Source organism: Delphinapterus leucas, chromosome 13 (genome assembly GCF_059928025.1).
Source record: "Delphinapterus leucas isolate spDelLeu-1000000601 "Yukka" chromosome 13, BTC_Dleu_Yukka2, whole genome shotgun sequence".
NCBI classification, from domain to species: domain Eukaryota; kingdom Metazoa; phylum Chordata; class Mammalia; order Artiodactyla; family Monodontidae; genus Delphinapterus; species Delphinapterus leucas.
Window position 1 is genome coordinate 38,480,956 of NC_143141.1, and position 16,726 is coordinate 38,497,681.

Below are 16,726 nucleotides of genomic sequence, written 5' to 3' on the forward strand. Positions count from 1 at the left end.
CCATTCTGGCTAGAAGGAAGGAACCCGATTCCACTAATCTTTAAAAGTTCTCCAATGGAAAGATCATCAATCAAGTTCATACGGTATTAGATGTTTTCCTTTTAAGTATTAATGCCCTGCACGTTTCTGAAACACATCAAGATAAATGCTCACCCATCTCACTAAGGATGTGGGTGGAAGAAAAAGAGTGTACGGTGGGTGACATTACTAGAGGGAGTGAACCTGAGGTTATACCCCTCGAAGCTGACATTTTTATGTCAACAACTAAACACAGCCACTGGTAATTAAAGGTATTTCTCTGCAGCTCAGGAGCCAGCAGGGTCAGGTACCATTTTACACCACAAACCAGTCCTTTATGCATGTAGATTTACCAGCATTATCTGCACAGGGAGAAGAGACATTAGCAGCAGCTGTCTCTCTGCTTTTACACTGAAAATTCTATTCATACAGACAGGTGGAGTAATTTAAAAGCCAATGTGGTGCAATTTCGATGTGACTAATGTCACTGCCTACTAAAATGCCACCATTACCACTGTTTATGGAAACATTACTAAAATTACATTTTATTCAAAAGAATTTTAGGGTTCTGGTTATTACTAGCTTGAAAATGATCAGACCTCAGTGTCATACCCCAGAGCGGTGGCTTAATTCTCCAGGCTTTAGCAGCCTTCTTTGCTGAGAAATGACAGTTGGGGTGTAGTTTCAAGAGTAATTGGGGCTGCATAAGCAGTTTCCCCTATCTCCATAAAGCAAATGAAAGACATATAGCTCTTTGGCGTCCTGAACATGTGACAGGCAAAAAATCTTCAAGGAGCTAAATTCTGTGTTCGAAGGGGTAGTCACGATTTGCATGAGGAGAGATTCCCCAAGTCACTATCACACGTTGTTAGTAATACACACGGCTAGAGATTTACCTGTTTCCATAAGGAAGGAGGGACAGTTAATGTTTAAAATCTGAAATTCTAACAATGTATAAATGATTACAATTGCACAAAATATCAAGAGCAGCAGCTATGCCTTCTTTATGCACAGATGTGTCTGGAAAAAGAATCTAGATGGGAAGGGACCTTCCTTGACCGCCCCCCCGTTACCAATAACCATCAGGTTGCACTATGAAGTTTTGTGCCAAACCTTCTGGCTCTTATTTTTATTTAAAAAATACCAATCAGCTAGCTCATGAAATGAGATTATAATTATACCTTTGAACTCCCATGATGGTGATTTGATTTGCTCTGTGTTTGGGAGGCAACATGGTAAAAAGCACATGGAAATTCAAGGCAGGAGACCCTCCCTGGTTGCAGCTCAGCCAGTTCTCCTAGCTTTTGACCCTGAGAAAATTCATTAACTTCTCTCACCTTCATTTCTGTCATCCTGACTACCTTACAGGATTGTCTTAAGAATCCAGTGTATGTGAAAAGATTAAACTACAAAGCACCATAGAGACACATATTATACGTTTATTTAGCCTTTTGATCAATTTTTTCCTTCAGCTGTTCACAGGACAGAATGATCCAATGTCAAAAGAGTCAAGCAATTAATGGATCATTTAAAAAAAAAAAAACTTGGTGAAAGTAACATTATGTAGGCAGGAGATAATTGCATTTCTTTTAAAAATGAAATCATCATTTTTGTGGAGTTCCTCCCCCAAGAAGTTTGGGAAACTGACTTTTCTTTAAATACGGGACAGGAATGATTCCTAAGCTTCTATAAACTGCAATAGAAATTTTCTACACTCATTGCTCTTTCTTAGAATGAGTGTTCCTATTAACACCTCCTGGCCTCTGGATGTCCCAAGAACTTCCTAGGACACCGAATTCTCAAAGGTCATTCGTGTCATGGGAGAGCGCGTGGGCTCTACAGGGATGCTAGCGAGAAAGTTAATGTGAAAACAGACAAAAACTGATCGCAGAATATTAAGAACTGAAAAGCAAAGGCACCTAAATGGTTAAGTTCATATATATTGCCCCATTTTTTTTCTGGAGAGATAATACCAGGAGGACATTCGAATACAAGCAGTGATTTAAATCAAACAAAGGTCTCTATGTCAGAAGATTTTGAATAATCCATTATAAAACCAAGTAACTTGTGTCTCATTTGAATATCAACTAAGGGTGCTTGCATTTACAACAGCAAGTTACTTGAGGCCTATCTTTTCTTTAGAGTGTCCAAAGATAGAGCAATACTTCTTGTATTGGGAGCCACACTCCTTGGGCTATAATTTGCTGAGTGAAGGCATTTTGCAATAGCAAGAAAACACAAAATCTGAAAGGTCTTTGAAATGTTAGAAAATCGCCTGGCGTAATTCTTCCAGCTACTCCTCTGCTCTTGGAGGCTGCCCACAGGCCCACCAGGAAGTGGACGCCTTATCTGAGTGTTCGAGGGCTCTCTCCTGCCTCCTGACACACTGAGCTGAGTATCCAGTCCATTGACGAAAGCCACCTTTCCCAGGCTCAGGACTCGCAAATGGAAGGACAAGCAGTATTGAAACACCAGCACGTTTGTCCATAGCAGTCATTTTGCTGTAAATCCGCACAATTACTATCATTACTACCTTGGAGCCTTAATAAAGCGATTTTTGCTGTCTCATGGCATTCAGTATACCTCAGGTAAGCTTGGCCCATAACCAAGAGGGTATTGTGACCATTGCAATGTGGTCTCCACTCTTGGCTTACCCTCTGGCATTGGCTTCCATCAGCAGAAACAGAAAAATTAGAGCGCTGAACATAACTATTTAGGGGATTAAAAGAAGTAAAATGGATCAGTTTTTCCCATCAGGATTGGTACGGATGGCAGGGGTTCCGAGAGATTTGTCTTATAGAAAAATGCCCAAGTATATAGGGACATATATGTACACAGAGTCATAATCACACTTCCGTAAGAAAGACTGAGATGTGATGAGGATATTTCCAGTTAAGTCAAAATCTCCTAAATTACATGACATATAGATTTACTTCCCCTGGCAAAACAACCAATCAGCCAAACCAAACCAAAACACTGGAATCCTTCCTAAAACAAAACCACTGGATTGTCTGTCCATCAAACCTCCATTCTTTAAACCAAAGTACCTTCACTAGGAATCTTAAACACAGAAAGTAAAAAGCCAAACCTATGTCACAAAATATTCCTAAGGATTAGACTGAGTTAGTTTAAAAAATACGCTCACACATATGTACGTGACGCTCTAATTTTAATCTGAAAGATAAATTGAGGAGGAGCTGTTTCATATTCATTGACTGAGTTTAGCGTTTTATCTTCAAAAATGTATCATCACTAAGAGGTATTAGAAGACAGGACATTGATATATGCATTGAAGTGTAAATGGAGAGCTAGTTTTCCAACAGTTATGTGCATGGGCAATCATCAACTTAATAAATTGTGCTTATTTGGGCACTTCTGTTTTGAACCAAGTCCTTCATTGAATCAACCCGATTAAGAGTATATCAGAAAACCTGGGCTTCCCTGGTGGCGCAGTGGTTAAGAATCCACCAGCCAAGGCAGGGGACACGGGTTCGATCTCTGGTCCGGGAAGATCCCACATGCCTCGGAGCAACTAAGCCCGTGCGCCACAACTACTGAGCCTGCGCTCTAGAGCCCGCGAGCCACAACTACTGAAGACCACGTGCCTAGAGCCTGTGCTCCACAACAACAGAAGCCACCGCAGTGAGAAGCCCACGTACAACGAAGAGTAGCCCTCACTCACTGCAACTAGAGAAAGCCCAGGAGCAGCAGCAAAGACCCAATGCAGTGAAAAATTAATTTAAAAAAAGAGTATATCAGGAAACCAAACTACAATGTATTTTTAACTGAGCCTTGGAAACAAAAGGAAAATTTTAGAATAAGCTGACAAGTTGCCAGCCGGACGCTACAAATGCCTCTTATATAAGGCACCATATAAAGGCACCAACCATCAGTGAAATGAACAAACCATTTGCCTGAGCACAAAAATCTCAATCACACCCCGAAATTCATACAGCCCCAATCTGGGTTCATCTGCTTAAGAGTCCTACGCACCTGGATAAATGAACACTTTTAAAGTTGGACTTTTGTTTTTACTTTTGATTGTTTTTGTCCCCCAATGCCTCCTCGTCAACTGACTGTAATTCCCCCAGGTCAGAGGTGCATAACTAGGATGGGGAAGAAAGGCTGGGGCAAAGCGAAGGAGGTGTGCGGGAGGCTGGGAGGGAGCTCTGCCAGGTCACTAATGGCCTCTGGGGCAACAACTTGGAGAACAGGCTGATGCTTCGCCTTTGATCTTCTAATTCACAATGATCATTAGTATTAACTCCGATTCTTCTGGGTGAAGAATTCCAGCTGTAGCCTTTTCAGTTTACCTGACCTAAGAAAATTCATCACCCATCCCATTAGGATTTCAATAACCAGCTAAGAAAAAGAAAAAGGCAGTTGCTCCAGAATCTAGAAACCACTCGCTTCATTATTAAAACAGGGTTTATATGATGTATATTACAGAAGAATTAGGGCATTCCAACATTACCTCCAAGTCATTAAATAATCTATTCCATTCTCCTCCTGAAACAGATGACTCCCAGTTGGGTAAAAGATATTCAGGGTCCTATCTAATCAAAGTTGAAATATGCTATCTCCAAAGTAGCAGAGATCTTTTAAAAGTAAGATAGAGAGATCTGTCATCTAAGCCTGTATTGATTTCGGCAAAGCCAAGCTCTGACCATCATCATGACTAAAGCCTGGGAAAGTGACTGGTAACCTCGTGTAAGAAAAAAAAGTAAGAACTGTGAAGATATTCTTCTTATGTATTTCAGAGAGCTCATTTTTGTTATGGGACATGGGCATCTGAAAGCAAAAAGAAATCTTCTCACTCCTTCATACTAGTTTTCAAGTATCTTAATTTAATAAGGTATCTGTAGATACCACATAATGAAAAAAGGATCAATGTTAGCTGCCAGCTCCACAAACCACCCTCCTTGGCTCAGGCATATGAACACGGAGGACTAGTTAGGACTGTCTTTCCCAAACACTTTGCACTACACTGATTGACATTTTAGGTCAAAGTTCAAAAATATAGTCTTCCTGCCTTGCTACCTTCTTAGAACTAATGGTAGCTGAAGGATGCTAACTGGTAAGGCACAATAAGAATATTCACTGTTAAAATTGGCAAAGAATAGTGGTGAGGGATAGGAGGAGATATAGAAATGGCAGGAGAGGAGCAAATTCCATCTGCTACCTAACTACGTGCCTCTGTATTAGTCCTTATCTCTGTGTCTGCCTTTTGACTTTCCACTCACCTTGATCAACAAAATGGGTTATCTGGATACCAATGAGAAGTACTTTTTCATTCTAACAATAATTCATAATGTTTAGAGAGCAGTTCTTCCAAAATTGCGGGCAGAGATTTGATACTAAGATGTCTCCACCAGATCTTGTTACCAAAAGCAAAAACCAATGAAACAACATCTGTCTCTTCTAGAGCATTCACTTCCCAATTCAATTCCATTTACTCCATTCTTAGAGTGGCGGACCCGCAGGGCACTTTTCATCTAATAGTGTTTCTATGGCAACGCCATTCTCAACCTGGAAGATTCTACAACCCCTCACTTTGGCTTTATCCGCATTGAGTGAAAGTCTTCTAAATCAGAAATTGAGACATAAATCTCGCTACAGAAAAAAAAAAGTATTTTCCAGGCTAGAAGTTGAAATAAAGAAAACAAAATCAAATAGCAAAATGTGTATACAACCTAGAAACAAAGTTTGTCTCTATAGTACCCAGTGGGTCCTCAAGGTCAGTGAAAAGAAGAGGAATCCAAGAGAATGTGAATGAAAGTCAATTCACCTTCAGGATCACCTCTCCTACTGGTCAATGCCGAATGAGTCACACCTTGAATGGTGTCTTCACCTGAATTTGCAGGTATGCATTTTAACAACCTCAACTCTCCCTAACTTTTCAGGATTCCTAGAGTACACAAGCTCCATGCAGGAAAATATGTCACTGCATATTTTCAATAAGAACCATATTAACCCCTTTTCTATTTAGATTATATTTAAAATTGCAATATGTTAGGGTAGGAAAACAAAAAAGACCTTTGATTCTTTACCTTAAACACTGTATTTATTCCTTCTCTTCATTTTTACTAGCCCTTAGGCAGATATCTCTGTAACGCTATGTAGCAAAATAACCAGTAATATGCAAAACACATCCAGCTTAAACATTATGACATAGCAGGTTACATTTACAGCTGGAATAATGCCCTTAGGAAGGAAAAAAAAATCTTGATGTGGCATATGCCCCTGAACTGATCATGACTATATAGTGACTCACACCCAAATATTAAGTACTTTCTAATTGTTTGCAGTAATTTGTCTTCAGGCAAATGCAAGCGTTTCTATTAATACATCCTTTTATTTTCTTTCGAATTCTCTCTCATTATCTAAATAATGTCAGTCATTCTTTTCAATTCCAGGGAATAGTTTCTTTCAGGAGAACTTCTCTAGCTATCAAAACTGGCAAAGGTTCAACTAAGTCTAAGGTGGAAATTCACATCACTGAAATTTCCTTTTACCCCATAATCACCAAAGTTTAAAACCTGTTTCCTTTTTCTCTTATTGTTTTTATTATATACAAGTATGTCCAGTTTAGCTTGCTAGAGGCTGTGAGTCCAAAAATGAAGCTTTAGTTCTCTCTTTGGAGTAGTAAAAAGTGCTACTGATTAAATCTACCTGTGACCAACTACAGAAAGGCACATTTTTCTTATGCAGCTGGGGTGCAAATCCAGAAAGGTTTTTTTATTCAGGGCCTATTCTACTCCTCTAACAAACAAATACTGAAAGCCCTTTCAAAGGCAGCTTCTTTAGCTGAATAAACTCAATGAAAAGATTGACCCATTTATTTGAAAAAGAAAAAAAAGATAGCAATTTGCTTTCCAAAAGGTGTATGAGGTTTTATAATATACCTCTGGCATTTAAAAAATTAGTTTTTTTACAATTTGCTAATAAATTGTGATTGCTATTGTTTTAATTAGCCAGAGTTTCAGTTGCTCTTTTATATTTAGCAAGATTTCATAAAGGATCTCCTGGATAAGTTGCATTAATCATATAGCAAGAATGTGATCATCTAAAATTTGTACACAGTCTTCCAAATGAATTGTGCATCCCTAAAGGCCTCTCAGAATTTGAAATAAATTTACTAAAGAATTAATACTGAGATAACAGTAGTTACTTACATTTGGACAAATAATAATAAAACTCTCTTTATACGTTTTCTCATAGTATTTATTATAATCAGCTCTTGACTATAAGTATTACCTAAACAGTTTATGCATTCTTTCAAGAAGTATAATGAGACAAGGAGAAGGCTGTTCCTTGGAACTGGAAATCTATCTACTCTTGCAATTGGAGAAGAGGGACAGAAGGGAATCTTTCTCGTTGGAAGAAGGAAAGGGGGAGAAAATTTAAATATATCTCCTCACTTTGCTTTTTAGATGATATTATGAGAGCTTCTGCTTTTTAGAGACCATTATCATCATCAATATTTTTGTATGAGCAGATGGCAGTAGAGTGGGGAAGGAGAGTGGAAATACCCAATGGAAACCAGGAGACAACGTCTATGAGCATTCTTAGAATGCCAGGGAGACATGGACAAATGGTTTCCTCCTCAGGGTAGTGGTACAGGCCAGCACCGACCCTCAAACTGAAGGAAATTAGCCGGACCTCAAAAAATCAGACAGTTCATGAATAATTTCTGTTGCAACTGCCCCAATAATATATGGACCACAAAAAGCATTGCAATGCAGGTAAAGTCATGCTGGCTGTTAAAAAGCATTTTGTTGTTGTTCTTTTTTTTTTAAAGAAAATAATAGAGCTCTTGGCAAGGTTCTTCACTAGGGTACGACCTAGAAAACCAGGAAATCTGGTGGATGAATAAAATAACTTGCTTCTTCTCTCCTCATTCTGTCTGAACTAATATTTGATTATATTTTATTCAGGGGCACCTCAGCTTCGAGTGAAGCCAAAACTCCTTGGCAGACTGAAATGGAGGCTGACGAAGTCTATCTCTTTTTTTTCTGTTAGTTTAGGAAATAGAGTTTGGTTGTGACTTAGGGGCAGCCTGATTTTGTCCCCTCCCCCCGCTCATCCTCAGGTTAGATCAGGTTAGCTGGTTGGCTCCAGTGACGAAATACCAGCACGGCTGCATCAGCACTTTTGCCCAATTGTCACTTCTTATCTCCCGCTGACTTTAAATGCCGTACTATTTTTATTTATTTATTTATTTATTTGCAGTACGCGGGCCTCTCACTGTTGTGGCCTCTCCCGTTGCGGAGCACAGGCTCCGGACGCGCAGGCTCAGCGGCCATGGCTCACGGGCCCAGCCGCTCCGCGGCATGTGGGATCTTCCCGGACCGGGGCACGAACCCGCGTCCCCTGCATCGGCAGGCGGACTCCCAACCACTGCGCCACCAGGGAAGCCCCCGTACTATTTATTTTTCATGCTATGCCCTCTAGACCCTAGTCCTTCCCCTCCCCTTCAGCGGTGGTCAATAATCCTCAGCAGCAAACTTGCACAAGGCAGATCTCAAACTATCCACATAAATGCAACAAGTGTCAGGCAAGTAAGGGCACCCGAATCAGGTTTCAGGTCAACCTAACATGATGTTAAAATCAGCTAAACCGCCTACATCTTCAACTAACTACCAGTATTAACCACCCCTAAAGCTGATTCCAAAACTATCAGCATAATCTAATTACTGTTTGGAATCGTGGTGGGAAGAAGTAAAGGAAAGAAACTAGTTTTTAGTTAGTTCTGCCGCTCTCAGTTTTTATTTTATTTAGGGATGCTGGAAAATCTGGATTAATTTATAGCCTCGAGTATTATTGGAGGCACAGCCTCTGTCCAGAGGAGCTGAACCAGCTTGGTCTCCCACATCCTCTGTTTGTCTCCCTGTATCAATATAAGTCACTGAGGAACATGGCTTTGAAAGTGGGTGAGGATGTGAGGGTCAACAGGTCTGGACACATTAGTGACAATGCAGAATTAACTTTGATACTGAAGGAGATCAAATGACTTTAAGAAAAGCAAACTATGCTAAAAATAGTAACATAAAAGGTTTGCTCCTAACATTTCTTTAAAAAAAACAAGATTTTTAACATTCATTCATTTTAGGCTAGTCTACGCTACGACCTGTCTAAATTTGTCCTTTGTCCCGAATATTGAAAGTACCCCTGGCCAACAATTGTGTTGATTTTTAATATATTATTTTACCCATAAATCTTCATTTCATCTTCTTCCTTAGATGTCATTAAATCAGTATGCACTTCCAAAAATATCCACCAAAATATTATGATTATAAATATTTTGAACATGAAATCCATTCAGAACAATAACCAAACAAAACAAATCCCTCCGTGGCATAAAGCCCCAAATCTCCAGTTTCTCACATCTCCAGGAGAATTCCTGCAGTGAAAACAGCAATACTCACACAGACAATATAAACTGTTACTCGGCTTGAAAAGTCACAAGGGACTACACAGGAAGAGCTGACTCTATATTGCTGTTTTCCTTTACAGTTCTAAATACAGGGACAACTTTCACTGTGCAGCTCTGACTCAGATGAACATTTTGTAATGGCAGCCAGTACATTCAAACCACTTAAGAGCAAATTATGTGAGCAACCTGCCATTGCAACAAGATTTAAATTTTTGCAGACCATTCGCCATAAAGGTCCACTAAAGCACTGGAAGAAATTAAGTCCTTCTCTCTGGGGTTTGTCTGACTTTGTTCTTAGTGGGACCTGGTTCTAGGTACTTGAAGAGTCACACTGAGAAAAACAACATCATTAACATACATACTTAAAGTCACAAGTGCACATGAACTCCTAAACCTTATAACTTACAAAAGTGAGCAAAATCGCAATAGCAAACTTCAAATAAAACTCCTAATTTGGGGTATGGATCTATGGTCCAGAGGGATCATTTTTCCCCCCTTTTTTCTATCAAAACTGGTTCATTGTCCATATTTAGTTTACATATGTCATTTAGAATCCACTTACTGTTAGATGCTGGAACAGCCACGCCCTCATGATATTTGTGGCTACTTTGGGAAAGATGCCACGCTTTTTGTGACGCTTTTTGTCCTTATCTGGATCATCATCGTCACCTGTGCTGGGGGAAGCTACACTGTTGTCCAAGCCATCACCTGCAAACATAGTGAATCAAATTTTGACTGATGCTACCTTAACATGCTTTATTCAAATAGAATGCCTTTGGATATAAACAAAACCAAAAGAGCAATATCAATGATTAATAGTTTATTTGGTACTCTTTTCTTTCTTTCTTTCTTTTTCTTTTTTAAGAGAAAGAACAAGGTCTAGGCTCAAAAGTAGTCAGGTCTAAGGAACTTCTTCCAAAGAACATTGGAAAAGGTCAAAGGGAACGGAGGGGAGTATCCAATCTCTTTAGTAGCTTTGTTGCCATGGTAATTATTCAGATGTGGATAGTGGAGACATGTTAAGCGTAACTCCTACTGGGGAGTTAAATATGGTGGGAACCATGAGCAGAGGTGCTGTCCATGCCTGGGTATTCAAATCCCACATAAAGTCATTGATGTCAACTTGTGAGAAGATGCATTTAAGACATCAACTATTTCCATAAGTGATCTATCTTAAGACTAAAGTAGGCCATGGAAATGTAGGTAATCCATCATATAAGCAGTCTGACATACAAATGCTTCAAATAGAATATAATTTTTCTTGTCATAGAGAGAGAGCATAAAGTTTAGTAAGGGAAAAACTCTTGAAATCGATTTTTAATTAGAAAACAATGACTATTTAAATCAAATAAAATGATGTTAAATGAATAGTCAGTTGGGATTATATTCCCCTAATAATCCAGGCAGTTTCTGAAAAATTTCTTCTAGATTAAAATTTTTCTCACCGGAAAGTCACATGCTTACACATTCCTATACCCTGGATACTAATTTTCCATTGATTTTTGTTATAACATTTAAGTTGTTTCTTCTAGATAACTTTTTGGCTCTGTGACACAATAAGATAAAGAACGTAGTATTCCTTTTAAAATGGCATATTGAATAAGAAAAAAAAAAGAGTGAAATTTCAGTCCATATAATCACACTGTCCAAAACAAGTCATAAGGTACAAATGGAAAGTAAACACTTGGCGTTTAGGCACAAATGTTAAAAGGGAAAACAAGAGTGGACTAAACATACTACCCTAAAAAGTAGCTTTAGCTTTTGTCAAACTGGTACCCCAGCTCTCTCAGTGGAAACTACTGGCTTTTAAAAAGGGACAGGTCGATCTGGGCCCAGAAAGAAGAGTTAGAGTGGCAAGGCTTAACAATGAGCTAGCACACTCCCTGGGTTTACTGGGAGACCTGTGCACATGGCCCAAAGAACTTTGGTAAGACTGCACATGGGAACTAGCCTCAGATTCCCTTGGATCGCGTCATGAATTTCTGTATTCCTTGCTTCTTTTATCTAAATATCCTACACACAAAAAGAATTCTCTATTTTTAAAAAAATTTTATTGATAGTTGGTTTACAATGTTGTGTTAATTTCTGCTGTACAACAAAGTGACTCAGTTATATATGTACATATGTATATTCTTTTTCATATTTTTTCTATTATGGTTTATCACAGGATATTGAAGAATTCTCTATTTTGATTTCAGATATTTCAGTCGAATCTAAAGTAGTTAGGTTGTCATTAATGAGTTGTTCTTAACAGAGTTCCCTCAGGAAACTCCCCCCGCCACCCCTCCCCCCAAAAGAAAACTGCCCCCTGAATTACCTTGACTTGTACTGAGTTGAAGTTTAAAAACTTTGTTGGGTGAGAGACAGACTGATTTCAACATTTCTGCTAGGATGACAGCATATGCCACAAACACAAAACTTTTGCAGAACTTTTCTGTTGAAATTTTATCAAATTAAAATTCATAATTTCATTGTATTTGACGTTTTGTTGACAAAAATCGTATATTCCGTAAAAGGTCCATGGAATCATAGCTGTGTTCTCAGTGAAAAAGATCATAAAGACCGACAATTCCCAAGCCCTCACTGTATCAATGAAGAAAGTACTTGTGATCCTGCTGGATGATTTGCTCAAGGGGGGTGGTCCAGGCAGGACGAGACACCCACATCCCTAAACTAGGGCTCCTTCCACTGCACTGCACCTTTGATTTGCATACCCAAGTGTTTTTTTTGTTTGTTTTCTTGTGTTTTTTTTGTGGTACGCGGGCCTCTCACTGTTGTGGTCCCTCCCTTTGCGGAGCACAGGCTCCGGACGCGCAGGCCCAGCGGCCATGGCTCACTGGGCCCAGCCGCTCCGCGGCATGTGGGATCTTCCCGGACCGGGGCACGAACTCGTGTCCCCTGCATTGGCAGGCGGACTCTCAACCACTGCGCCACCAGGGAAGCCCTACCCAAGTGTTTTATAAGGAGTCTCCTTGGATTTGCCTAATAAATTCTTAGAAAGTCCAATATTTAAAGACGCTTTTTATTCGGAGAAGCAATTCACCATATAAAATAACAATTCATTAAAAAAACATGAGAAAAAAAACGAACTCAAAAGCATTTAAATTTTCAGTGGGCTAATCCACTTTCAATATGCAAAAGGTAACCAAGGAAAAGAAACATACTACTTGGTCACTGATTAAAAAGCTTCTGACCTAAGGACACAGTTTTTCACCACCTCGCCCATGATTGTTTTCAACCTTAAAAAAAAAAAAAATAGCCTTTCTCTCCATCTCAAAACCCCTTCAGATTAATTTAGCAGGCTATGCCTCGTGCCTGCCTTGAAGAGAATTCATTGATAATTTATGGAAATATCTACTATAATCCAACGGAGATGACTTTTTTCCAGCTTTGTGCATCAATAGATAATCAAGGCCTTAAAGCAGCCTTAGCTTCCCATTACCTCAGGCAAAAGAATTCCTGAAAGCGTGCCTTGAGGGCACCTGAATTATATACTGCATTAGGAGAGGAAGGCTTTCTGCATTCCACGTGTAACACTCACCAGAACCTTTCCTGTTTATTTCTGCCATATGAAAGCAGAAGCATTAGGAACAGAATTGTTTAAGTGAAGACTTATGTAGATACAATGGAGAAACCTTTCAAGCAAGAGCCAGATCACCCCCCTTCAGTCCCTGGCAGTGACCTCTCCCGAATAAAAGGTTTCTATTACATCATTAGCTCAAGCCAAAAACAGCCTTGGCTTAATGCTCAGTTTGTTCTTCCTACTGTTTTTAGGCAAATACAGCTACTTTACTCCCATCTGGGAGGGAAATTACACTGCTGGGTTGTAATCTAAGACAAGATTTTCATTGGAAGCAAATGCTTTCAATCCAGTGTAAATACTGGTGCATGTTCAGAAAAGCCTAAAACAATAAACCCTGCTCCTTCCCGACACAAGTTAGGGAAATGGAGAGGATGGGGAAGGAGGAGAGCATAATAAAACAGACGATTCTCAAAGCAAACACTTTCATAGATTTTAATAAATTGTTTAACCTCTTCCACTTTCTAAAATGGAAAATTGATCTCGAAACGTCTCCACCTCAGAGGAAAGTCTCAATGGTCAATTGTACCTTGCACATTTCCATCCACTCTGCAATTTGATACAGTCACCTCTCTGCGGTCTCTGGAGGATTTATTTCCTTTTTATTTTTAAGATCACTAAACAAACTTGGAGGACCGCCGGCTGACCACACGGCAGCAGGCAGCAGCTCTGAGCCACATTTGTAAAATGTCAGCAGTGACTTCATTCCTGGAGCTGACTTCTCCTGCCACCAAATGAAGGCAAACTGAAAAGGTGGAAATAATCATAAAAATGATGCTAGTCCATAAACAAGCTTACAGCCTCATTAGGATAGCAGTAGGCTCCAGTGGGTGATTTATGCTCGTTTTGCTGATGCTATGAGGAAATGCCATAGGGCGACTTTAGCCAATTGCTAATGCGTTCTGACAGCTTCTTAGCAACTAGTGCAAGCAACGTTGTGGCGTTTGCTAGTGACAGAAACCGAAAATGTCATATTATCTGCCCATGTGTCATGAAGTCCGTGTGGCAATTAACTAGCAGGCCAGTGACTGAGGGGCCAGAGGCTCCTGAAAATGGCCTTTGGCTATGCAGAGGCAGCCAACGGGCGCTGAGCCGCACACGGGCCACATTCTAATGCAGAAAGCTACTACTTCCCTGCGACTTCCCTGGCTCTGATGAGACTGGGCCACTCAAATTCCCCCTCGTCCCCTCACTGAAGTGCCACTCCGGGCTCCCTTCTCTCTCTGGGCACTGGCTCCGGCGCTATCAGAAGACTCTAAAGTGATCTGCTTTGATCTGATCGTCCAAATGGCTCCTTAATTGGCACTACCTGTTTCTGTGCTCTTTGGACACTGGATTCAAAGGTGCCAGCTATTTTTCTGCTCTCTCACAAATGAGTCTAAAAGGATTTCAGATCACTGAAGCAGACTCCTGGCCTGTCAGATGGCTGGGAGCAAAGGAACTCTGGGCAGCCACAAAACACTGTTTAAAAAACACCAGGCTTCTAACAAGCAGGGGGAGAATCCTGGCCACACTTTTCAGGTTGCGAGCTCTCGAAACCATGCACTATATGTCAAACTGTCAAACCTTTCAGCGTGGGCCATTTGCCCTTTCAAATAATATTTAAGAATTGTTTTTACAAAATTTTATAGGCCATGGTCTAGTGAAAGAGGCCAACCAACAAAGAAAGGAATTTGTACTACAATTCGTCTATGGACAATTTCTTGTGAGACCTGGGCCCGTCCCAGCGGAGCAAGGCAGGTGACCTGTGACAGCTCCCAGGCTGTCAGAGAGCTCAGATTTCAAACATGCTCAACTCAAACATCCCTGGTCGCCTATTTAAGCATGCCCAGGCATTTAGACTGCGCTATCTCGTGCCTTTCAAGGCAGGATAAAGCGGCATTTATCGTATTCAGTCCATTCAATGGGTCAGACTGACCGTGTCAGCGGGGGCTCCTTCCCGGCAGGTCAACGTCTGACTCCCATTTTTCTCTCCCTCCTAACTCCCTCTCTCCCTTCAGGACCACCGGTCCCAAAAACCTATTCTGAGGGAGGCAAAAACAAAACCCCCAAAAGCACCTGACATTTACATCACAAGGGCTGGGCACTTCCGGTGGCAGTGGGCCAGCAGGTAGAAATAAAATGGGTTGTCCATCAGAGGGTTCTTTATGCCACAGAGGCAAAACTCCTAATTAGGGAGATGAACTTTCAAATGCCAGGGCAAAAGAACATGTAAGGTTGTGGACCCTCCTGTTTTGCTAGAAACCAAGCTGGAAAACACCCCGCTTCAAGATCATTTCATTGACAATTTGGTAGCGAGACTCCACGGTTTCGGGCCAGGTTCTCTCCTTAACCTTTACTTTTCTCCTCTTCGAGCATTTAGAAATAGAGTCTTTGTCCCAAAAATGTACCTAGACTCAAAAATCAAGGCCAGTTATAACCGTATCTTTCGATACTGAGTCAATTCTGTTGTGCCTTGAAAGCCGTTTCAATGGTCAGTGCACAGCCCTCCGAGGACTGTACAGCTTATGTTATGAGGCGGCTACATTTTCATCCAATATTAAGGGTTTCTGTTTTTCTCTTGTCTGTTTTCTCACATAGCACTTCTCCGTGAGAGAATATGGCCTTTCGTCCCTTAAATGGTGTGTAGAACATTCCCGCCTTTCTAGGGGCCCCTGGTGCAAACATCCCCTCGGTATGGGGAGGTCGGGTTTCCTTTGTAGTCGAGCTATCTGGGTGTGCCAGGTTGCTAGGAAAAATGTAAAAACTACCCCAAACCCACTTCTCCAGATCCTGGCTGTGTCTACTTAGCCAGAAGTCAGAGGGGATAATGTTTCTGTGTTATGTTAAGAGGATAAATGGTGAGAATTATAACAAGCCTTTCTCAGGAACCGGCTAGAATACTTCAGAGGCTTTAAGGAGGTGTTTTGTCTTCATTTAGAGTGTGTAATAGCTGCCAGAATGATTTTTCTAAAACGCACATCTGATCGTATAACCCTGGCACTTAAAATCCTTCTGCAGCTGCCCTTTGCCTTCAGGATAAAGGTCACACTTTTTAGCCTGGCGGAGAAGGCCTTTTGTGATCTCTCTCCGGGGTGTGTTTGTTTGCAGCCCGTCTTCTGCCGGTCCCCGGGGGCGCCGCACTCGACGCCCTGCCCCCCACCCCAGTCCTGAGCCCACCTAACGTTCTCGGGATCTCACTGCACACACGGATCTCTCACACCTCTTTGTGTTCCCCTGAGCTAGTCCGTTTCCCTGGCAAACTCCTCTGTGACCTTTTAGGTTCGGTTCAACTGCCATCTCCTATAAGGAGTTTTGTGTTTTTTTTTTGTGGTACACGGGCTTCTCACTGTTGTGGCCTCTCCCGTTGCGGAGCACAGGCTCCGGACGCGCAGGCCTAGCGGCCATGGCTCACGGGCCCAGCCGCTCCACGGCATGTGGGATCTTCCCGGACCGGGGCACGAACCCGTGTCCCCTGCATGGGCAGGAGGACTCTCAACCACTGCGCCACCAGGGAAGCCCATCCTATTAGGAGTTTTTGCTGGACTCTAACTCTTTTTAGTAATGCTCCCCAGTCCGGAGTGATTTTTCTTCTCCTGACATTCCTCCACCCAAACACACTTCATACTCTACTAGCACTGTTCATTTCCGTGTATGTCCCCTCAACTTGATTATAGAATATTGTGAAAACAGGGACCTGGTCATACTCCTCA

The 16,726-nt window shown here is 41.1% G+C and overlaps 1 protein-coding gene across 9 annotated transcripts in view; it reads right to left on the reverse strand.

The window, feature by feature from the left end:
- The window catches only part of MEIS1 (Meis homeobox 1), a 138,783-nt gene that overhangs the window by 52,648 nt on the left and 69,409 nt on the right, over positions 1 to 16,726 (reverse strand). For 8 of the 9 annotated variants that reach the window (XM_089923086.1, XM_089923087.1, XM_022597328.3 and 5 more), the window contains one exon: positions 10,017 to 10,162. The exons of the other annotated variant lie outside the window; for it this stretch is intronic. In XM_089923086.1, coding sequence (XP_089779212.1) covers positions 10,017 to 10,162 — 146 coding nt within the window. The remainder of the gene's footprint in view (positions 1 to 10,016; positions 10,163 to 16,726) is intronic. 9 annotated transcript variants of the gene reach the window in all.